The 24,965-nt window shown below is 36.2% G+C and overlaps 1 protein-coding gene across 1 annotated transcript in view; it reads right to left on the reverse strand.

Moving 5' to 3' along the window:
- Positions 1-21,543, reverse strand: part of ATP6V1A (ATPase H+ transporting V1 subunit A) — a 28,654-nt gene extending 7,111 nt beyond the window's left edge. Inside the window, exons 1-10 of the mRNA XM_007469530.1 lie at positions 21,459-21,543; positions 14,114-14,242; positions 12,064-12,278; positions 11,649-11,786; positions 10,234-10,385; positions 6,499-6,661; positions 5,863-5,971; positions 1,081-1,203; positions 873-987; positions 4-63 (exon numbers count right to left, since the gene is read on the reverse strand). Coding sequence (XP_007469592.1) covers positions 4-63; positions 873-987; positions 1,081-1,203; positions 5,863-5,971; positions 6,499-6,661; positions 10,234-10,385; positions 11,649-11,786; positions 12,064-12,278; positions 14,114-14,242; positions 21,459-21,543 — 1,289 coding nt within the window. The remainder of the gene's footprint in view (positions 1-3; positions 64-872; positions 988-1,080; positions 1,204-5,862; positions 5,972-6,498; positions 6,662-10,233; positions 10,386-11,648; positions 11,787-12,063; positions 12,279-14,113; positions 14,243-21,458) is intronic.
- Positions 21,544-24,965: the final 3,422 nt, after the last annotated feature.

Raw genomic sequence — 24,965 nt, forward strand, 5'->3', positions numbered from 1 at the left:
TGAACAATACCAAGAGTAGCAGATGTAACTGGATCAGAAAAATCACCACCAGGTGGAGAAACTCTAAATTTAAAAGAAGAAAACGTCATTAGAAATGCTTATGGAAAATAACTTGTATATAAAAGCAATTTTTTGCAAGTCAATTTTAATGTAAATAACTTTAGAAATATGACCTTTGGAAAGAAAATCTTATACAAAAATCTTAAATAAAAACCAGTACTAAGTTGAAAATTAAGAATGACAACTATTAAACACCTTCTAGTTTGAGAAATGAGACAGATTTAATTATAATCTGTTTCACTATTCTAATCAGATGAAACAAGAAGGAAGGAAAAGGTCTGACAACAAAGTATGGCTTTATGTGGGGATCGTGAATCTTCACGTTGTTTTTATCATGATACAGTCTTATCTTAACATGTCTATAATTTTCTAAATTATTTCTATGATATCGTGACTTGAATATAATAATTCAGTCAAGTCAAATCTATAGAACCAGAACATGTAGAGATGACCTAAACATGTGCATTTTAAAGAGCTCCTTGGATGACTCGAGTGCAACCTTGCTTAAGAATCACTGCTCTCGGGCTTCCCTGGTGGCGTAGTGGTTGGGAGTCTGCCTGCCGATGCAGGGGGCACGGGTTTGTGCCCCGGTCTGGGGGGATCCCACATGCCGCGGAGCGGCTGGGCCCGTGAGCCATGGCTGCTGAGCCTGCGCGTCCGGAGCCTGTGCCCCGCAACGGGAGGGCCACAACAGTGAGAGGCCCGCGTACCGGAAAAAAAAAAAAAAAATCACTCCTCTCAGGGGGGCTAAATACTGTCTCTTTAAAATAAATAACCTTTTTTCTTATGAAAAGTACAGTTTTGATACTTACGCTCCTACAATGCTGACACTCCCTTCTCTCTCAGGATTTCCAAGACATTTCACTCTGCCAGCTCGCTCATAGAATGAGGCCAGACGGGCACCGAGATATGCAGGATATCCACTATCTGAAAAATGAAAAGAAATTTTAAAGAGAGGTTCTAAGCCAATCCCCAAATCCTAACAGTCTTGCTTATTTAATAAGCAATACAAAGACTTACCTGCAGGCATTTCAGCTAAGCGACCAGAGATTTCTCTAAGAGCCTCAGCCCATCTAGAGGTAGAGTCAGCCATCATACTGACGTGATAGCCCATGTCACGGAAATATTCTGACAGTGTAATTCCTAAATTGGGAAGAATATTACAAGTTATAATCCTTTAAAGTATAATCCTGACGTTTTCACTCTTAAGAAAAGTTTAAAGCAATAAGTTCCTAAGACTGCTAGCTGTTCATCATAATCTGTGCTGCTTCTTTTGGGCACACAGCTGAATTATATTGTCTAGCCTCCTCTGCATTTAGATGTGGCAAGTAACTGACCCCTATCTAATGGAATGTAGGAGTCACGCGTTCCACCATCAGGCAAGCCACACATCCCTCCATGCTACTTCTTCCTTCTGGCTTACTGCGAGGGCGAGAACTCCCAGGACCCACGGAAGATATGTGTCAAAATGAAAGAGCTCTTTCAGCCTGTGTCCCAGCCCAAAAATGACAGAATAATGAAGATTGCCCTGATCATTTGAAATAGATGTCTATTATATTGAGCAATTATATGTTTGGGTTTATCATAGCCTAGTATACATTTTTAAAAGTAGGAAAAGACTTTCCTCCCATTCACTGTTGAGATAATTAGACATAGGCATCAAAAAATCCTCAACTAATTAGATTGTTTGATTATTTTTCAAAGGTAACAAATGTTATTAACGTAATAATCTTAATTATCCAGATCATTCTGCTATGCAGATTGTGTCCTCTCCTGTAAAATCACATACAGTAAACCACTTAGAAGAAGGTAATATACAGAAAGAAGTCCTGGGTTCTACTTCCTATTCTGTCATTAATCTTAGCAAAATAACTTCATTTCCCAGTGTGGTTTCCTAATCTGTGAAAATGGAATAACTCTCACCCTATCTATCTATACATATCAGATGAAATGATTTCTATAAATACCCTCTGCAAAGTACAAAGTACTATACAACTCTAAGATATTAGAAATGTATATTTGTTGCTACATCATAAGCATCCCCAAATCTACTGCCCTAATTCCCTTATTTTACCAGTAAAGAAACAGATGCTTATATAAGTAAAACAAAATAGTTGCTGGAAAACTCAGAACTTTACTATTTATCATATTACATCCTTCAGAATAAAAAATACTGACTTAGGCTTCCAAAATATGATCCAACGAACAAAGTCTTTAAGAAATCCACTTATCATTATTAAGGCTTAAAAAACACAGTAATTATCACATATTTCAATCTGATGGTAGAATCAGATCCTCTCTTATGCAAGTATGCTATGTCTCTGTGATAACATTCACTAATGCCTGTGTATATATTTATTAAAAAGACTTGATAGAAGAGACAGATACACATGACTAAACCTCAAAGAAGTCTCATAGACCACTTTCATAGACCTAAAGATATCAGTGCCTACAAGAAAAAAAAAAAAAACCCTCAGACAAAATCAAAAGATAAGCAAACTAGGACAATATCTGCAACTCATAACAGATAAAAGACTGATTTCAAAGAACTTTCAATCCATATGATAAACAACTACTACCAATACAAAAATGGACAGAAGGCAGTTTTCAAATGGTTAATACACACAGAAAAGATGCTAGCTCACTGTAAGAAATACAGACCGAATAGGCATCTAATAAAGCAGGGACAGTAAAATGCTAATTATCAGATCTAGGTGTGGGGTACATGGGTATTCACTGTAATATTCTTTCAACTTTTCTGTATGATAATGATCATAAGAAAGTGTTGAAGAAATTAGCATTGGTGAGTATGTGAAGAAGCAGAATTCTTGTCCACTGTTATTCCTTTTGAAGAGCTATTAGAAGCTAAAATCTATATTAACAGTTATATTCTTAGCAATTTTACTTCTAAGAACTTACCTGACAAAAATACAAAGAAACATGCACATAAAACATACAAAGCCACAGTGTAAAAAACATGCTTAAGAATGTTTTATGGTGTGAAGTTTGTGGGAGCAAAAGAATTATCAATAATCCAAGTGCCCCCTAAAAGGATGCTGGTTAAATAAATTATGATATATCCATACAAAGGGATACTGTGCGGCCATTTAAAAGAAGTAGGTAGACTTCTTGTCCTAAAATAGTAGATGAGTATGTCACTTTCTCCTTCTTCTCATAAGAGTAACCACCAAACAAGGAGAACAAGAAATACAGAAACACAAACTCCATAGTCAAAAACTAGGGGCCATGTTTAGCTTCACAACAAAATAATGAGGAAAGCCAACTAAATGAGATGAAAAACAAACAAGGGGGTGGAAAGACACCAAGAATTCACCTGAGGATGCACAATTCAGATTAAGCTTTTGCAAAGAAGGTACATCCTGAAGGGCAAAACCAAGAATCCGTTGTTTGGAACACAGTAAAAGGGGTACAGGACTAGTGGCAGGGGTTCCTTGGACCCAGTTTGGCATCAAGGGGAAGTAGAGAGATGGGGACCAAAAAAAAAAGGAAGGCACTCCTTTTCAGTAAGTAAAAAGTGAATGAGGCAGGGTAGAAGAGAAAGAATTCATTGTAAATGGCCTTGTAGCTGCAGACTTTTGTTGGCAGGAAAGAAAATGTAAAATAACTTACACAACTCTATGCTACAACAAACTTCACAGATTACCAGGAAGAATTCCTGCTACCCTGGACCATAGTAACAACCATTCCCTCCCATCTCCTGCAAAGATGAGTAATAGTAATAATAAACATCAGCACAGGAACTAAACAAAAATAAAAGAAAAAAGAGACAGAAGGTACAACAATGAACCTGCCAAGAAACAAATGAAAACTGTGACCACAATTAATTAATAAAAGAAAATCTTAATATTGCATCCTACCACAAAATAAAAATCTCAAGGAATATGCACTCCTTTGTAAAAAGTGAATGAGGCAGGGTAGAAGAGAAAGAATTCATTGTAAATGGCCTTGTAGCTGCAGACTTTTGTTGGCAGGAAAGAAAATGTAAAATAACTTACACAACTCTATGCTACAACAAACTTCACAGATTACCAGGAAGAATTCCTGCTACCCTGGACCATAGTAACAACCATTCCCTCCCATCTCCTGCAAAGATGAGTAATAGTAATAATAAACATCAGCACAGGAACTAAACAAAAATAAAAGAAAAAAGAGACAGAAGGTACAACAATGAACCTGCCAAGAAACAAATGAAAACTGTGACCACAATTAATTAATAAAAGAAAATCTTAATATTGCATCCTACCACAAAATAAAAATCTCAAGGAATATACAGTAAGATCACAAAAGATGTTTCATGAGCCAGCAGAACTCAGCAAAGAGCTAGAAGAACATAAAGGCTTCATTGGAAGCAATACAAAGAATACACGTTGATTACCCTGCTAAAAAATGGATAACAGGCTAAATAAAAATTAGAGAGGAAATGATGCATATGGAAACAGCTAAAGGAGACACTATATGTTTAGCTTCAAGAAGATAACCATAATGGAAGAGAAAAAGTTTCAGAAACAATTCTCAAAAATTTTCCAAAATAAAAGACATATTCATAGATTGAAAAGGTACACTATGTCTCAGGAAAAAATTATCAGAACTATCAATACTGGGATATATCCTAATAAAGTTATAAGACTTCAAGGTTAGGACTTCCCTGGTGGCGCCGTGGTTAAGAATCCGCCTGCCAATGCAGGGGACACTGTTTTGAGCACTGGTCTGGGAAGATCCCACATGCCGCGGAGCAACTAAGCACATGTGCCAGAACTACTGAGCCTGAGCTCTAGAGCCTGCGAGCCACAACTACTGAACCCGTGTGCCACAAGTACTGAAGCCTGCGCACCTAGAGTCCGAGCTCCGAAACAAGAGAAGACACTGCAATGAGAAGCCCGTGCAACGCAATGAAGAGTAGCCCCCACTTGTGGCAACTAGAGAAAGCCCGTGCGCAGCAACAAAGACCCAACAATGAAGGTCTGACGCAGCCAAAAAATAAGTTAAAAAAAAAAAAAAAGAAGACTTCAAAGTTAAAGAGACATTCCTTTGGGTAAAAAGAAAAATCACCTATAAAAGGAAAAAAAGTAGGCCAGCGTCAGATCTCTCCCCAGCACTTAATGCTGAAATAAGAGTTCTCTAGGCAAGAAATACTGATCAAAAAATTTTATACTCTGCCAAACTGTTAAAATTTAAAGGCAGCTGAAAAAACCCAGACTTACAAAGAAACAAGAATTCAAATTTTGTCCAACCATGAAACAAATGGAAAAATTGTAGTCAACCGACTGCCAGTGGGCATGACTCCATTTTACTAGGTCTAAGGCTAATACAAATACGGATTTATGGTTATAGAACAGAATACGAACATTATAAATCCTGAAAATGTAGAAATCAAAGCACCAAAAGCTGGATGGAAGTAGGAGCAAAGATGGAAGATAATATATAAACATACTGATATTCAAAGTATTACAGTTCAAAGCTGATAATTCAAGTTATAGAGATACAGATATATTCAGAGATAGAGCAATGATAAAACATGTAATGGAAAAAAAAAACCAGTAGTAGCAGATACATCATTTTAAAGTCATCAAAAAGACTGTGGCAGCTCTATTAATGTCTTAAATTGGCATATTCTCAAGATATAATAATATGTGAAATATTAAAAAAAATATTCTAGGAACATGGTTGTGCGTATGTACTTTAGAATGAAAGAAAAGTTCTTTGGAAAAGAAAAAGTTTGGTGCTAGCTTTAAACTTAAGAACACATATGTTAATCACTTTTATTCCAATTCATATACTCACCAGTATAAATAGAGGCTTCTCTAGCAGCAACAGGCATATTAGAGGTATTGGCTACCAACGCTGTCCTCTTCATAATTGACTCTACCTTACCATCAACTTCCATCGTGAGCTAGAGGCAAACAATCTATTAGTGATCCCTAGAACATTTCAGTCCCCTTTTCACAACTTGTTTATATTTAATCCCTCTTATAATCTGTATTCCCAAAGCCATATTCCCATCACTCCAACCTCTTCCCTCTATCCCACTGTGCTGTAAAGAAAACAGCCAGTATTTCCATTTCATAAATGAAGCCCATTATTTTATGGAAAAAGGAATATTACTACAGTAACCTAGTAGATCATACAAAGGCTATGTAAAGTTCACACCTATAAATATTTTGCCTATTGTATCTTTCTCCCAATAACTGAAAACCACCAGACCACAAAAAGAAACTTTCAAGTGTTTCACTGAAAAATTCAAATTCCTCTCCTTGAGTATACAAACTGAATCACAGATATAATTAGAAAATTCCTTAAAAGATCCTTGACAAATGAGAGCATTGCTCCAGATCCAACACAAAGCTTTACTAATTGCCAACTAAAGGTGATTAGTGGTATTTTGTCTAGATTAGTATTGGAAGCTTTATAGATACAGACCTCTGGGAAGTCCCGGAGGACTTCAGACATCTCATTTCCTCTCTCACCACACCCTACATAAATGATCACATCACTGTTGGAATACTTGGATAGAGACTGCGATATCACCGTCTTTCCACAGCCAAAAGCCCCAGGGATTGCAGTAGTTCCTCCCTGTACACATCTATACAAATAAAACAAGCATGGATTACTTTATTCGCTAATACATACCAATAAATAAAGTAGGTAAGTGACACAGAAATACAAGTTAAAGAACGAAAGCACTTTATAATACTGTCATCTGTATCTCTATATATACTTACAAAGATAGATATACAGATAGATATATAACAATTGCTCCCCTAGTTTCCACCTATAGTAGTATATGTTATTTATTATAAATTAATCATTTCTATCATCTTTAATAGTGTAAAGTGAAAGTATATTCCATAAGGTAACTGGGAAAGAGGAATATGAAAATAAAATAGTACTAATGATATTCTGAATGCTTAAATAAATTAGTTTATGAAAGGACAATATAAGAATTAAAGCTGAAAGAAAAATATAAACACTTTGAAAGTTGTCTTCTGAGGTAAAAAATAAGATCTAAGAAATTCCTATCTTGTTACAGAGATTAATAAACGAAGACTTTTGTTAAGGTGTTAAGTCAATCCCCTTTTACCCATTCAATAACGATTTATGAGGTACTTCCAAGGTACTACAAATTATGCTTGGAGATGCTGGAGAGACAACAGCAGAGAAAATAGCCATGTTTCTGTATTCAAAGAGCTCACATTCCAGTGGAGTCAACTGGAGAGTCAGCTTGTGATTACAGTACCATTTAGCAACCACTTTCAAACTTTCCCTAAAAAGTGTCAGTGGAGAGTGAAATACCATTAAGGGCAGAGGGAAGTGAATGTCACAGGTGTGTGTGTGTGTGCGGGTGAGTGTGTGTGTCAGGCAGGAGTGTCTGGGCAGAAGAAATGAGACATAATGCTAAGGGAAATTCCTTAGTAATAGTGTGTTTTATCATAAAATTCACACAAACACTGCATCCTTAATAATAATAACAGACTTTTCTCATATGAAACTAATACACATTAAAATGTTTTCTCCTTCAAACCTTTCAGTGACTCTGATACACTAAGAAGGCATGTCAATTCAGCCTATGGCTTTGTATACGTCTTTCAAATCACCTTTAAGCCAGGGTGGGGAGGCAAGGCTGGGTGTGCCCCACTTTAGAAGTTCAACAATCCAATGTGAAAAGTGCTATCATAGAGACCATCCAAGGTTTGTGGGAGTACACAGGAAGGAGTACAAAGTCTGACACTGGATGGGAGTGGGATTAGGAAATTCTTTCCAAAAGAAGCTAAGACCTGAAAGAAAATAGAAATTAGCCAGATACAGGGAAATAACATTCCACATAGAGGGAACAGAATGCCCAAAGGTCCAGGGGCAAGAGGGAGCATTGCTTGAAGAATTAAGTCCTTCGTTAAGCCTGGAAGATGGTGTATAAGGAAGCAGTTGGGCAGGCAAGTGGCTGAGACAATACTGGAAGGTAAGCAATAGCGAGATCATGGGTGGCTCTGTAAGGAATTAAGGAGTGTTTGTCTTGAGAGCAATAAAGAGCTCTGAAGGGTTTCAAGCAAAATTGTGCAGGATCACATATGTGTTTTAGTTGGATCACTATGTAATATGGACAACCACTTGGAGAGAAGGCAAAACTGAAGATGGGAAGTCTGATTAAATGAGTTTATTACAGGAATTAGGGTAAGATCCTTAATTATAGTCATGGAGTAGAGATGACAGATGCAGATAAAAAATATTTAGGGAATAGACTAACAGCATTAGTTCACTAATTAGATGTGGGAGGGTAAAAATGATACTTGAGAGAAGTCATAGATTTTAGATTAGGCATTCACTGGATGTATGATAATGACATTGGTTGAGAGAGGCAGCAAAGTTTCAAGGAAAGGAGTGGTGATTAAGATGATGATTTTAGTTTTAAACATACTGATTTTGAGGCACCTATAAGATATTCAAAAGGAGAGGTATAATCAGAAGTGGATGTATGAGTCTGGAACTCAGAAGAGATCTGGGATGAAGATACAGGTTTAGAAATCATCATATATAGATGAACATTTAAGTCTCGAGAGAGAATGAAGTCATCCACAGAGGGTAAGACGTATAATGAGGAAAGAAAAGGGAAAACCTCTAAGAAATATCAAAATTAAGGGAGAAGGAACCTGCAATGGAGAATAAGCAATAGCTTCTTGTAGACAGAAGCTAACTGGAAAAGCAAAGAAAGAGGGTGTTTCAAGGAGGAAGGAGTAGAAAGCAATATCCAATATCCAAAGTTGTAGGAATTAAGAAAACACTAAAACGTACTTATTGAATTGGGAGTGACTGATGACGTTAGTGAGAGTAGTTTCGGTTGAGGGGTGGCACCACGGGCAGAGCAGTACAGTGAATTAGAGTAGGAAAAGTGGAGACAACTAATTTACTTTTTTAAAGAGGTTTGGCTGTGAAGATAGGGAGAAAAGTAGTGGAAGGTAGAAAGGGGAAAAGGGTCGAAGGTAGATTTCTTCTCATTAGATGGGAGATAAAGAGAATATCACTTAATGGGAGGTCTTTGAGGAAACATGAGGTGGGATAAACTCCAGAAAAAGGAGAGAAGTAAGGGATGGATGGGAATGTTCGTTAACTGATGGAGTTCCAAATCTATGGCCTCTCATTTCTCTGTGAAGGATCTAGCATGATCATTTGTTGAGAATGAAGGAGAAAGAAGACTGGAGTTGAAGCTCTGAGGCAGGTGGAGAGGTTTGAAATAGTCACTGAGGAGAGCAGGAGAATGATAATTAGGGAAATGCTGAACGACTGTGCCACAGTGGTGAGATACCAACTTGCACTTATTTATTTTTCTCAGCAGCTTGTGTGTAGATTTGGGAGAAGGAGAAAGCAGGACTGATTCACAGTTGATATTTCACCAGGTGGACGTGACAGAAGACAAAGGAAGCAAGAAAATTTAATATACTGACAGATGTTAGTAAAAGTGATAGACTATTAAACTTAAACTGGATAGTGAAGGATATGGAAACAGGAGGTACTGACTAAATAAGAAGAGTCAAAGTACTGAAGATCTTATGAGAGAGGAATAGTGAGAACAACGCACAGAGCAGGTTTAAAGGTAAGAGGCTGAAGAGTAAGTGAGACATACATGGGTTGGTGATCAGAAGTTGAAAGAATTACTACATCACTGCTTCAGTCTTTTCTGTGAATTAAATGATGAAGTTATTTATTAAAAGTAAAGCAGGGTATGGTGATGCCTAAGATTTAAAGAGAAAGGAGGTTTTTAAGCAGGTGATGAAGAAAATGGCAGAGAGCAGACTACAAAATAAGAAAGATTGCTGGGTAGCATAGAGAACCCAGTTGATGTTAGAAGTCATCAATTTATAGTGACACCAATCTACTAATTCTAGGATAACTTAAGAAAAATAGTTATATTATTTTGGCACAGATTTCCTTCTGGAAATTTCATTTTTTCAGAAAGTTTTAGAAATAATGCTTTCCTTTTGCAACTGTGAAAAAATAAATTTTCTTCAACAGTTTGATTCTCTAAATAAGCAATGGTAAAATATATTTCTCTAGATAAAATATATTATAGGATTAGCACATAAAATCTTTATCTATAAAGAAGTGAAACAATAAGCACATATAATAACTGAGGGAAAACCACAGGACACAAATCAAACTTACGGAAAAAGGGCATCAAGGACTCTCTGGCCAGTCAACAGAGGATGATTAGCTGGCAACTTCTCAGTGACAGGTCGAACCTGACGTACAGGCCATACTTGGACCATGCTGAACTTCTCCTTTATACCTTCAAATTCAAGCTCCAACACAACATCCTACAAAAATACAGCAGGACTTTACATTATAAACATTTCTTCCTCTAAAATCAAAGTAACGCCAGATTTCTCTTGGGGGTTTAGGGAGGTGGTATGTGGAAGTGGGGAGGGAGATTTATACTTTTTTATTGTAAATCTTTACATACTGTTCTAATTTTTTTTAAACGAGGTGCATTATTACTATTTTAATGATCTTTTAAAAAAGCTTAGAAGTTTTGGAGAAAGGAGTATCTCAAGTAATAGAGGGATAGTTAAATAAATTACATGAATATGCATAGGAAAAATTCTTGAAGGGTACAGAAGATACTCCTGGGACTGAGGGAGGGAAGAAATGAAAGCTTTCATAATTTATTTTCCATTCTTTATTTTGCTTACTTTATTATAATGCTCTTACACTGCTTTAATGAAAAATACTAATCTATTAAGAACCCTAACATATTTAATAAAGTTAAATATTTTAAATTATTTACAAAAGCAAAAAGATAATGAGTAATACTCTAACATTTGTGAACACTGAGATGGTTTTAACTGTTCACAAACAATCTCAAAGTCCACAGACCTATAGAAATCTGTAATCTTGTTGATGCATGAATCTGAATTGTCTACTTCAGGGTTTTCTTTCAAGTATAGGTGAGTCTCTAAGCTAGTGAGTAAGGTTAGCTGACTGCCCAGAATCCCAATTTAATTCTTTTGCTCTGTATATGTTGTAGAGCACAGACTGATTCTTGTGAAATGATTAGAAAATTATTATCTTTTATCATATTTTATTGGGAAAAAATTATATGCTATAATGATCTTCTCAATAAAGCTATCTTCATACCCACAAAGATTATCATGCATCTACTGTATTTGGTATGATGTGACTATCAATAACATTAAAGGACTAAGTTTTACGTGGCTCACCCAGAGTAAGAACTTATATAATCCATTCTACAATTCATTATGTGAATAGAGAATGACAAAAAGATCAAAGTCTATTCTATGCCTAAAGAATCAGAGGTTTAAATAATGTAGCATAAGATAAGAAGGTAGGAAAATACTATACTAGCTATTTCTCTTCAAAAAGAAATAATATATTTTGCTTTTTGTATTCCCAAGCTCAAATTTTAAAGAAAAAAATCTTAAACAAAAAAATAATTATGGGAGTAACTTAAAACATACACATTAAATATGAATTCTGTAACTATTCAGAGTACTAAAACTGGGCAACTATCACATATAAGGGGGGCCATGCTTGTGAGATAAAGTTTATATGATACTTACAGAGGTATCGTAATTTCCAGGTGGAGCAATGTAAGTGACAGTTCCTCTGTTTCGTGGGGGCAACATGATTTTGTGTTTGATGAGTGAGTTCTCGTTGACAATTCCATAAATATCTCCACCAGTGATGTGACTACCAACCTAGAGAACAAATGCACTTGTTTAATGTTCAAATAAATGTCAAACCATTTAATGTTCAATAAACGTCAAGCAGACTCACCCTTGCTATTATTTAAATCATTTGCTTCACTTATCAATAGAACACATTTGTTCTATAATCCTTCTAGTGGAGCTAAAAAAAAGATGTAAACTGTGCTTCTGTGGTCTATTTTTATTTTGACTAAGAGTACAAAATAGTTCAGTAAACACTCTTCACATTCTTTCACCAGTTTTAGAAATTTAGGTTACAAAGACGTACCCGTAGGTTTTTGCAAGGTGTGAAATCCCATTTGACATCTCTGCTAAGAGCAGACACATTTACTCCTCTGGGAATGTAAATACTTTGAGTCTGACTGCTGATATCCGACAAAGGTCTTTGAATACCATCAAAAATTGCTCCCATAATGCCAGGACCAAGCTCTACTGAGAGGGGTTTACCAGTGCGGAGTACAGGATCTCCAACAGACACACCAGCTGGAAATGGCAGTTGAGAAAAACTCACCATGAAAGATTAGAGATACTATAAAAAGGAAATACCACAGTTTAACAGGAAATGATACATAAGGTGCTAAATCTGCAATTCTCAAACTTTTAGTCCACAGCATCCTTAGTGTTTCAGTAACTTTTTCATAGTGACCTACAACAAAAGATATATATATATATATATATATATATATATATATAATTCCATCTATTAAATAATTATGCCCAAACATCTTAATATATGTGTATGTCCTAACAACTAAGTGGTACTTTGAAAAATATACATAAATTGAAAAAATAAAGAACATTTTAATTTCATTATAAAATAATCTCAATTCTTACAAATGGGATTTATGTGCCTGTTGGGTATTCTACAATTTCCAAACCTTGGAGTCAGATTGAATACTCATCCCACATCATTTTTGTATGACACTTGGTTTTTAGCTTAGCAATTGCCAAAACTCAGCTTCACAAAGATATGATATCATCGACAAGAATATAGTACAGTCAAATAACAAAAGTGTTTATTATCTCAAGCTATACTAGTTCTCATGGTGTCTGACAAAATGTCTAATATTCTCGTGTTTACCGTAAAACCTTAAAATATCCTGGGGCACCCACATGAGTTTGCTGCAGCTGCCCAGAGTGCCCTGGGGCACAGTTTGGGAAACACAGGCTTAAAAATAGAAGCAAAAGCCTCTCCATCATACTTTGTTTCAACTATACTGGTGAGGAATATCAGTTCCCTAAAAAGGATATTAGGACCTGGACAAAAACTTAAACTCTTAAGACTAAGAAACAACCAAAAAAAATCTTTAGACTTAACAATCATTAAGGGATTTATTAATAAATGTTGGTATATTCATACGCTGGAATTCTACGTAGACGTAAAAAAGACTAGGCACTTCTACGAATTTTTCAAAAAAGATCTCCAAAATATATTTTCATTTCCAATATTTGATTATGAAATATTTCAAACCTACAGCAAAGCTGAAAGAATTTTACAGTGATCTACCATAAAAACTGTACTATATTTATCACATATTTATCCATCTTCCACCATACATATATTTTTAAGTGAAAAAAAAAAGGTGCAAAACAGTACATATAATATGCTATCTTTTGGGGAAAAAAGGAAATAAAAATAAAAATATATATTTATATTGGCTCATATAACAAACTAGAAGGATACAAAATAAATGGAACTAACAAAATGGGCTGCATGAATGCATGTCTGTTTTGAAAATTGGCCAAATACAGGATAACAAAGGTAGAGCGGGTTCTCACTATACACATGGTCATTTGTTTATTTTAAATCTTCAAGCCATGTAGAAGACTAAATAAAAGATAAACCTAACAATAGAAAAAAATCCTTTTGATTAGTGATGATTTCATAGCTATGAAGACTTAATTTTATTAAAAATTTCAAATTAAAATTTTTAATTTTTATTAAAAATTTTCAAATTTTGTTTAGAATTAGCACTCCAATATTGACAGAGAGAACAGGTACCACAAGCATATATTTTAGTATGGCAAAAAAGCTGTACCAAATAAAACTTAATTAAGTAGCCAAACAAGTAATGCTGATCTTGAGAATAAGAGCAATGAAATATTAAGAGCAATGAAAGGTCAGGAGATAATACTAATTTCTTAAAATAAGAGCACTAATTCTTAGTACCTTTCTTCAAAAAACTCCTATATATCAGGTTTCTTCAAAACACCAATATTCCACGTTTCTGATACCATTGGTGCTGCTTCTACCTTTGCCATAAATCTTTCAAATCTGATTTATAGAAAATGGCTAGAAATTGAACCAAAAAGGATACAGGTTTCTTCATACACCTGGATAGTGGCCATGTCACCCTCCAATCGGATAATCTCTCCAACCAACTCACTGTGGCCCACTCGCACCAGTTCATACATGGCTGCACCTGCCATGTCACAAGCTGTAACCACTGAAAAGAACAAATGAGTATTAAGATAATTAAAACATCCAATAAATCCTATAATACACTTCTCTCATATATTCATAGGAAAAATAAAATACCTACTATGGAATACAATATCTCATAAAAAGACAGTTTTAAAAAATTATACTTGATTTAAAATACTGTGTTAGCCGCAGAAATACAAAGCATCCTAAGAGACTACTACAAGCAACTCTATGCCAATAAAATGGACAACCTGGAAGAAATGTTAGAAAGGTATAACCTTCCATGACTGAACCAGGAAGAAACAGAAAATATGAACAGACCAATCACAAGTAATGAAATTGAAACTGTGATTAAAAATCTTCCAACAAACAAAAGTCCAGGACAGATGGCTTCGCAGGTGAATGCAACCAAACATTTAGAGAAGAGCTAACACCCATCCTTCTCAAACTCTTTCAAAAAAGTGCAGAGGAAGGAACACTCCCTAACTCATTCTATGAGGCCACCATCACCCCGATACCAAAACCAGACAAAGATACTACAAAAAAAGAAAATTACAGGCCAATATCACTGATGAATATAGATGCAAAATCCTCAACAAAATACTAGCAAACAGAATCCAACAACACATTAAAAGGATTACACCATGATCAAGTGGGATTTATCCCAGGGATGTAAGGATTCTTCAATATATGCAAATCAATCAAGGTGATACACCATAGTAAAAAACTGAAGAATAAAAACCATATGATCATCTCAATAGATGCAGAAAAAGCTTCTGACAAAATTCAATACCTATTCATGATAAAAACTCTCCAGAAAGTGGGCATAGAGGGAACCTAACTCAACATAATAAAGGCCATATAGGACAAACCCACAGCAAACATCATTCTCAATGGTGAAAAACTGAAAGCATTTCCTCTAAGATCAGGAACAAGACAAGGATGTCCACTCTCACCACCATTATTCAACACAGTTTTGGAAGTCCTAGCCACGGCAATCAGAGAAGAAAAAGAAATAAAAGGAATACAAATCGGAAAAGAAGAAGTAAAACTGTCACTGTTTGCAGGTGACATGATACTATACATAGTGAATCCTAAAGATGCCATCAGCAAACTACTAGAGCTAATCAATTAATTTGGTAAAGTTGCAGGATGCAAAATTAATACACAGAAATCTCTTGCATTCCTATACACTAACAACAAAAGATCAGAAAGAGAAATTAAGGAAACAATCCCATTCACCACTGCAACAAAAAGAATAAAATACCTAGGAATAAACCTACCTAAGGAGGCAAAAGACCTGTATGCAGAAAACTATAAGATACTGATGAAAGAAATCAAACATGACCCAAACAGATGGAGCGATATACCACGTCCTTGGATTGGAAAAATCAATCTTGTGAAAATATCTATATTGCCCAAAGCAATCTACGGATTCAATGCAATCCCTATCAAATTACCAGTGGTATTTTTTACAGAACTAGAACAAAAAATCTTAAAATTGGTATGGAGGCCCTGAATAGCCAAAGCAGTCTTGAGGGAAAAAAACGGAGCTGGAGGAATAAGACTCCCTGACATCAGACTATACTACAAAGCTACAGTAATCAAGACAATATGGTGCTGGCACAAAAACAGAAATATGGAACAGGATAGAAAGCCCAGAGATAAACCCATGCACCTATGGTCAACTAATCTATGACAAAGGAGGCAAGGATATACAATGGAGAAAAGACAGTCTCTTCAATAAGTGGTGCTGGGAAAACTGGACAGCTACATGTAAAAGAATAAAATTAGAACACTCCCTAACACCATAGACAAAAATAAACTCAAAGTGGATTAGAGACCTAAATGTAAGACCAGACACTATAAAACTCTTGGAGGAAAACATAGGAAGACCATTCTTTGACATAAATCACAGCAAGATCTTTTTTGATCCACCTCCTAGCGTAATGGAAATAAAAACAAAAATAAACAAATGGGACCTAATGAAACATAAAAGCTTTTGCAAAGCAAAGGAAACCATAAACAAGATGAAAAGACCACCCTCAAAATGGGAGAAAATATTTGCAAACGAAACAATGGACAAAGGATTAATCTCCAAGATATATGAACAGCTTATGCAGCTCAATATTAAAAAAACAAACAACCCAATCAAAAAATGGGCAGAAGACCTAAATAGACATTTCTCCAAAGAAGACATATAGATGGCCAAGAAGCACATGGAAAGCTGCTCAACATCACTAATTATCAGAGAAATTCAAATGAAAACTACAATGAGGTATCACCTCACACCAGTCAGAATGGGCATCATCAGAAAATCTACAAACAACAAATGCTGGAGAGGGTGTGGAGAAAAGGGAAGCCTCTTGCACTGTTGGTGGGAATGTCAATTGATACAGCCACTATGCAGAACAGTATGGAGGTTCCTTAAAAAACTAAAAATAGAATTACCATATGACCCTGCAATCCCACTACTAGGCAAATACCCAGAGAAAACCATAATTCAAAAAGACACATGCACCCCAATGTTCACTGTAGCACTATTTACAATAGCCAGGTCATGGAAGCAACCTAAATGCCCATAGACAGATGAGTGGATAAAGAAGATATGGTACATATATACAATGGAATATTACTCAGCCCTAAAAAGGAATGAAATTAGGTCATTTGTAGAGACGTGGATGGATCTAGAGGCTGTCATACAGAGTGAAGTAAGTCAGAAAGAGAAAAACAAATATCATATATTAACGCATTTATGTGGAACCTAGAAAAATGGTACAGATGAACCGGACTGCAGGGCAGAAATAGAGACACAGATGTAGAAGACAAATGTATGGACACCAAGGGGCTAAAGTGGGGAGTGTGGGGTGGAGGTGGTGGTGGGATGAATTGGGAGATTGGGATTGACATGTATACACTGATGTGTATAAAATGTATGACTAATAAGAACCTGCTGTATAAAAAAATAAATAAAATAACATGCGAAAATTCAAAAAAGTATATAAAAAAATAAAATACTGTGTTAGTTTCAGGTGTACAGCAAATGATTCAGTTATATACATTTTTTTCAGATTATTTTCCATTTATAGATTATTACAATATATGGAATATAATTCCCTGTGCTATACAGTAAATCCTTGTTGCTTTTCTATTTCATGCACAATAGTTTGTATCTGTTAATCCCATACTCCTAATTTTTCCCCTCCTGCTTCCCTCTCCCTTTTGGTAACCACAAATTTGTTTTCTATGTCTGTGAGTCTGTTACTGTTTCATATACAGATTTATTTGTATTATTTTTTAGACTCCACATATAAGTGATATCATACAATATTTGTCTTTGACTTACTTCACTAAGTATAATATTCTCTAGGTTCATCCATGTTGCTGCAAATGGCAATATTTCATTCTTTTTATGGCTGAGTAATATTCCATTGTATATATATACCATATCTTCTTAAGCCAATCATCTGTTGATGGGTACTTAGTTTGCTTCTATGTTTTGCCTACTGTAAATAGTGATGCTATGAACATTGGGGTAGATACATCTTTCGAATTAAGAGTTTTCCTCTTTGCTGGACATATACCCAGAAGTAGGACTGCTGAATCATATGGTAGCTCTATTTTCAGTTTCTTAAGGAACATCCATATTGCTTTCCATAGTAGCTACACCAATTTACATTCCCACCAACAGTGTAGGAGGGTTCGCTTTTCTCCACATCCTCTTCAGCATTTATTATTTGCAGACTTTTTTTTTTTTTTTTTTCCTTGCGTTATGCGGGCCTCTCACTGTTGTGGCCTCTCCCATTTGCGGAGCACAGGCTCCGGACGCGCAGGCTCAGTGGCCATGGCTCACGGGCCCAGCCGCTCCGCGGCACGTGGGATCCTCCCGAAACGGGGCACGAACCCGCGTCTCCTGCATCGGCAGGCGGACCCTCAAGCACTGCGCCACCAGGGAAGCCCTATTTGCAGACTTTTTTGATGACAGCCATTCTAACTGCTTTGGGAAGATACCTCACTGTGGTTTTGATCTGCATTTCTCTAATAGTTAGTGATGTTGAACATCTTTTTATATGCCTGTTGGTCACCTGTGTGCCTTCTTTGGTAAAATGTCTATTTAGGTCTTCTGCCCATTTTTTGATTGGGTTGTTTGTTTTTTCGATATTGAGTTGCATGAGCTGTTTGTATATTTTGGATATTAACCCTTTGAAAGTCACATCATCTGCAAATATTTTCTTCCATTCCATATGTTGTCTTTTCGTTTTGTTGATCAAAAGACACATTTTTAGGGACTTCTCTGGTGGCACAGTGTTTAAGAACCCGCCTGCCAATGCAGGGGACACAGGTTCGATCCCTGATCTGGGAAGATCCCACATGCCATGAGGCAACTAAGCCCGTGCGCCACAACTACTGAGCCTGACCTCTAGAGCCCACGTGCTGCAACTACTGAAGCCTGTGCGCCTAGAGCCCGTGCTCTGCACCAGGAGAAGCCACTGCAATGAGAAGCCTGTGCACCACAACAAAGAGTAGCCCCCGCTCGCTGCAACTAGAGGAAGCCCGCACGCAGCAACGAAGACCCAAAAAAAAAAAAAAAAAAAAAAAGACATTTTTAGCATATGACATAGTTGGGGCAAACAATAAAATCTGTTAGGCTAAAGATTACTTATTTACATAATATACATGAAAACTATATTCATTTTGAAGTTCTATATGACAAACTCTTACCTAGTAGCATTGAGGCAAGTTTTGATCAACCTAGGTTGCTATAATATATGGAATGATGGGTTTTGGAACAATAGTAATAAAAAAACCTTTAAAACTAAAATGAGAACAAGAGCTTTAGCTAGTTGCATGATAGAATGCCACACAATTATCAGTTTGCTGTGTTGTCACCATCACTTTGAGAAATATTATATAAAACAACATCTTTACTTTCTAACACTTTATACCAGTGGTTCTTAAAACTCTTCTGGAACAAAGACTCTTGATAAACTAATGACAGATCTACCTGGAAAACCTCCCATTTGCATCAAAATTTTTTTTCATATCCCATAGGATGTTTATAATCAGTCACCACCACTGGGTGAAATCCTAATTAAAAATCCCTATTTCTTATAAATACTGAACTAGAATTTATACTTATTTTGGTTTATTTATTTGTTTGTTTGTTTATGGCTGAGTTGTGTCTTCATTGCTGTGCACGGGCTTTCTCTAGTTGCGGTGAGCAGGGGCTACTCTTCGTTGCGGTGCGCAGGCTTCTCATTGCAGTGGCTTGTCTTTGTTGCAGAGCACAGGCTCTAGGGCATGCAGGCTTCAGTAGTTGTGGCACACGGGCTCAGCAGTTGTGGCTCGTGGGCTCTGGGGCGCAGGCTCAGTAGTTGTGGCGCATGGGCTTAGTTGCTTCACAGCATGTGGGATCTTCCGGGACCAGGGATGGAACCTGTGTCCCCTGTATTGGCAGGCGCATTTTTAACCACTGCACCACCAGGAAAGTCCTGATCATGTTGTCTAGTAAGCAAAAATTACTTTTCTGGAAGGAGGGGAATGTTGTACATTTTCAGATATGTAGAAATAAGTCTTTTTTTTTTAATTAAGGAAACCACTTCTACGACTGTCATGAAGCCCAGGCTGAGTTAACAGTGACAAGTTATGGAAGTACCAACACCCCACTCTGGACTTTCTGGTTATAACCACTGTCTTCTCTCTCTAACCTCAACCTCTCTACATCTACCTCTCTCTGTCTCTCTACCAGACTCATGAGGCCTCAATCCCTGCCCTCCTATTCCTGGAAGATGACAAAGCCAGCTATGTAAGAGGCCTTTTCAGGAGAAGACGTCTTCTGTCTTCCCAGAAGACAAAGCCTCTACTATGCTTTATGAGGCGGATAGCAACCCCAAACCACAGACAGGTTGGGACTTGCGCAGGCCTCAATGGAATAAGTCTATTTTAATATTTAGTCTTCTGATACAATTAATTAGAACTATCAATTAGGTAATATTCGAGTGAAAACTATTAAGGTGTTAATATTTATTTAACATTGAACAATGGAAATTTATTAATTTTTAAAATACTTACCTCTGAACCTATATATAAGAATAGTTAAGATGCACCAAAATACCAGAGACCACTAAAGTTTGAAATCATATTTCATAAACAAAAGTATGCCATTTTTCTACTACCTCATTAAGTACTTAAAAATTATAAATAGGTTCCAAGAGCAGTTAACTACAAGTTTCAGAAAAATATTTTTACCTAAACTCTTTTGATAGTGTTCTTTTGCCTTTTCCCTAAGAGTTCTTGTGTATAGCCTTGTCTTTCCTAAAGAACTTACGATCCTCAAGGGGAAAAACTGTTCCTCTGAATGGCAAAAGAGATTGAAAACAGTGAAATATATTATCTGCTAATAAGTTCAAGCTCAAACACCAATTTCTAAGAGGTAGAAGCTTCTTAGGGAGAAATAGGCACAGTGACTGACAGTGTTTTCTTTGCATTAACACCAAAAAAGGGTCATCACCTCTTCTGTGATTAGAACAAGAAAAAGACTACAACATGACTTTGTAAAAAGATATAAGGAAAAATGAATTTCCATGGCACTAAAGATACAAATCAATGAGCAGCTTTACCTATGGAGACTATGAACCACATTTTGCAATAGAAGTGTGGGATAATAAAATGAACACTAGAACAAAATTTATTATTTAAAATGCAGTACCCCAAGTGTGGGCAGAACAAACATAAACTGCTTTCCATTCTCATTATCATGTCATAAGACTATTTTCCTACAGGTAGCTAGTTATGTGATATCTGAATAACCATTCAGAAGGATTTATACATGCAAAGAGCCAAGGTTGATATTTCTGAGAAATGCTCTGAAAGCAATTATTAAAATTCAAATCCAATCAACAGACATCTAGGTATCACATACTAAAACCTATAAACTTTATAGTTTTTTAACCTCACGCTTAACAAAAAAATTAAGACATATAACACCAACTATACATTTATATAATAAACAGGATATCACAAATTAGTACCTCAATAATTATCAAATTTAGATAATAAATGTTACAGTAGCCCTTATGATGGAGGTATTACCTCAGTCTTACAGCAGCTATGAATTCTTTTAAAGACAGAATTTATGCAGGTGAACAGAAACTTGTGTATTTCTGCCTAAAACATCTTGAAAAGACATTAATTGATGTTAGGAATTTTTACTATTGAGATTATTATGTATTACTTACCAGGTCCTGACACCCCATGCACAAAACCAAATGTGCTTTCTTTATCTTCATCACGTATTTTGGGTAGCTTGGAGAAATCCATCATGTTAACTTACCTATGGTAAAAAAAAAAAAAAAAAAAAAAGAATTAAGTTATAATTACAAACTTTAAAGCAAAAGAACCAATATAGGTAGTGAACTTTGGTGTATTCTTGAGTATTACCACTTCTTCAAAGTAAAATATAAAATTCTTAAGATTTGGTTAAAAGTACCTCATTCTTGGATAGTTTACAGTTATTAAAACTCAGAATTATATATCCGTATGCAAGACATTCAATAGAAAATACCCCATGGAATTTAAGAGACTGTGAATTCTTTCCAACCTCTTATCTAGCCTGACGACATCTTGCCCCTCCCATTATTTCTCCGACCTCCTCTCTAACTACTCTTCCCCTTAATCAGGCTGCATAAACACTGAATTCTTTGCCATTACTCAAAGCACATACACATTCTGCCTCAGGGTCTTTGTACATGTTGTTCCCCCTGTCTGGAGTACTCTTCTGCCAGATGTCAGCTTCTATATACCTCCTTCAGGTCTTTCCTCAAATGTCCCCTTCTCTGAGAGGCTTCTCTGCCTATCTGCCCACCTATTTAAAATACCTCCCCTCCTTCCCTGCTTTATTTTTTTATCATCTAACAAGTTATATCTTACATTAAAAAAATGTTTAAATGTAAAATCTACCTATAAAATATTTCTGGGATCATTTTTCCCTTTTTTCTTTTTTTAGCAGAACACAGAATAGTGTAAGAAATTTAGTTCAACTTCTTTACTTTAGAGATGTGCAATCTGAAAAACCCAAACAATGAACTATTCAAGTCCAAATAGAAAACTGGTTACAGATCCCAAAGTAGAAAGTTTCTATGTAACTGCTGGTCTAACTTATTACTGACAATTTAATAAAGAAGATAAAATATATGTACATTTAAAAAGCTAAATAATGTCTCCAAACAACCATAAAGTAAAGGTCACAGATCAATATGTAATAAAGTATCAAATAATACACACTTATTTACTAAAAGTTCAAAGATTAGAATGTTTGGGGAAGCCATCTTGAAGGTCAGGTAGAATTAGCATAGGAAAAGGGGGAGAGCAAACGGCATTTCAGGGGGGGAAATAATGAGAACAAAAGAAGGGAAATAAAAATTTCAGGAACAGTTAACAGCCTGACTGGAATAAAAGGTTTATGTTATGGCAACAGTGAGAAATAAGGATTAGAGAGACTAATTTGTGGGTCTTGAAATGAATGCCTAGTGGACTTTATCCTAGAGGGAGAACTGTTATGACAAGAATGATGTTTAACCAATCTAATGTTAAGTAGGGGAAGGGATGCAGGCATGAAGAGAAGTTGAAAAGCTCCGGAAATAGTTATGGGGTGAGTGTCAATATGTTACCAGAGTTGTCACCAGATCCTTGCTCAAAACCCACCAACCCCTCCTTGGAATAGGAACTATCATATATCTTTAACCACAGGGTCTGGACACAAAGAAAGGAAGCTATAGGAAGAGAAAAACAAAAACCGGATAGAACCAGCTGAAACCAAGATGGCGATGAATCTTAACTCCGAGAGACCCCGAGTCTCTTTCTACACTGATTTTACTACATTAGTGTACTAAATGACACACCTACTGGCTGCCGTGACTAGAAGTCAGACCAAAAAAGGACAGAAAAGTGGTGGCATCCCATTTCCAGGAAAGCCTGCCTCTTTTCCAGAAAACTAATGCATATGCATCCCCATCATTAGTCTCACTCCTTCCCCCCACTGTCTTTATTCCTTAAAATCAAATCCGTCTTGCCATTAAGGCGAGAGCTTGATTTGTGAACTAAGTTCCCACTTATCCATTCTCTGGCCATTGAATAAAGCTTCTGTTGCTTCAATTTCTGCTTTGGTTTCATTTTTTGGCTGCTGGAACCCAAATGGAAAAAAACCTTCTCTGTGGAGGCAAAGGGCCTCAGTGGGCTAGGGCCCGAGCAGGGGTCCATACAACCTAACTGGTAACAAATGGACTCAATTTATTAAATGTTTACTGAGCTCCTACCAAGGAAAAGGTACTGTGTTAAACTTAGGGAATAAAGACTATGAATAAAAGGAGATTTCACTGGTTTTAAACAACTGTACCATAAAACAAAATTACGTTAAGTGTTCAAAATGACAACACATTGGGAGCAAAGGAGAAATTGATTCAGATGTGGGAAAAGTGTAAAGCAATGGGGATGAGTTAGGGGAACAGGTAAGAACTGGAAAGTAAGTTTCAAGGCTGAGTTGAGTCCAGATAGAAAGAATACAGAAAAAGAGGAAAATCAAACCCTGAGGCTTAGGTATTAATTCAGGCAGGGTACAGTGGTGTTTTTCAGTCTTTCTGGAGTCATTGAAGGATGGCTACAGAACCCTACACTCCTTGGAATACAATTTGTAATCCATTAACCAAGGTATCAAAGAATTCGGGAGGGGCGTGTAACAATAAAGTCATTAACAGTGGAATTCTGGTTTGATACACTTAGTGCCTTCAGAAGGGGGACGGTGTACAGGGATAACAGGGAAGAATTAAAGAGTGATTAAAGAAACAAGCAAGGGTAAAAACAAAGATCAAAACCATATGGCGATTCACTTTGTTATACAGCAGAAACTAACACAACATTGTAAAGCAATTATACTCCAATAAAGATGTTAAAAAACCGAAAAATCAACCACATGGCAATATGGGAGACCTTCCAAGTGAGAAGAATATGATCAAAGGGGCAAGAAAAGTACCAACACCTTAAAGATGGTATCAGTGATAAGGTAGAGACTATCATCACTTTGGTCATTTATTGATAAAGATGAAGTTAGTGTATAAGTCCTTAGAAATCATGGAAAAATAATAATAAATCTGATATTACAGTCACAAATGTCAGTGTAAAGGAGGCAAGGATTTTGGTGTCAGTAGGAAAACTGGAGGAAGGGCAGTTGAGGGAGGAAGTAAAGAAAAGGGGAAACTGGTTTATTAGGATTTTCCAGCCTCCTAAAGATGCAGAAGGGAACTGTTGAGTAAGTAGGAATGGGACTGCAAAAGATTAGAATATAAAAAGATGAAAGTTTTTCTAGAAACTACTTAGATAACAGGGGAAAAAACAAAGTTTAAAGATAAGCAGTTATTTGGGAAATGGGTTGGGCAAAGTCTTCAAAGAAGTACTAAACAAGCAAAGGAGGTCAACTTTTAATCTCCAGAAAATCAAAGATTTTCAAAGTCAGAAGAAAACTTTATAATAATACAGTCTAACTTCTTCCCCAAATATGGGTATTTCCTATGACACATGATCATCTGCCTATTAAAGTGAAAATATCATGAAATATTGAGTCAGCAGGCTTAGGAAATATCCTGATTCTACCAGTGACACGCTGCAGGAGATCTTGGACAAATCAAAATCTCTTAATATCTTCATTTGAAAAACACAAGTACCACCTACCCTGGGGCTATGATTAAATTACA

This window comes from Lipotes vexillifer, unplaced genomic scaffold (assembly GCF_000442215.2).
Source record: "Lipotes vexillifer unplaced genomic scaffold, Lipotes_vexillifer_v1.1 scaffold2235, whole genome shotgun sequence".
Lineage (NCBI taxonomy): Eukaryota > Metazoa > Chordata > Mammalia > Artiodactyla > Lipotidae > Lipotes > Lipotes vexillifer.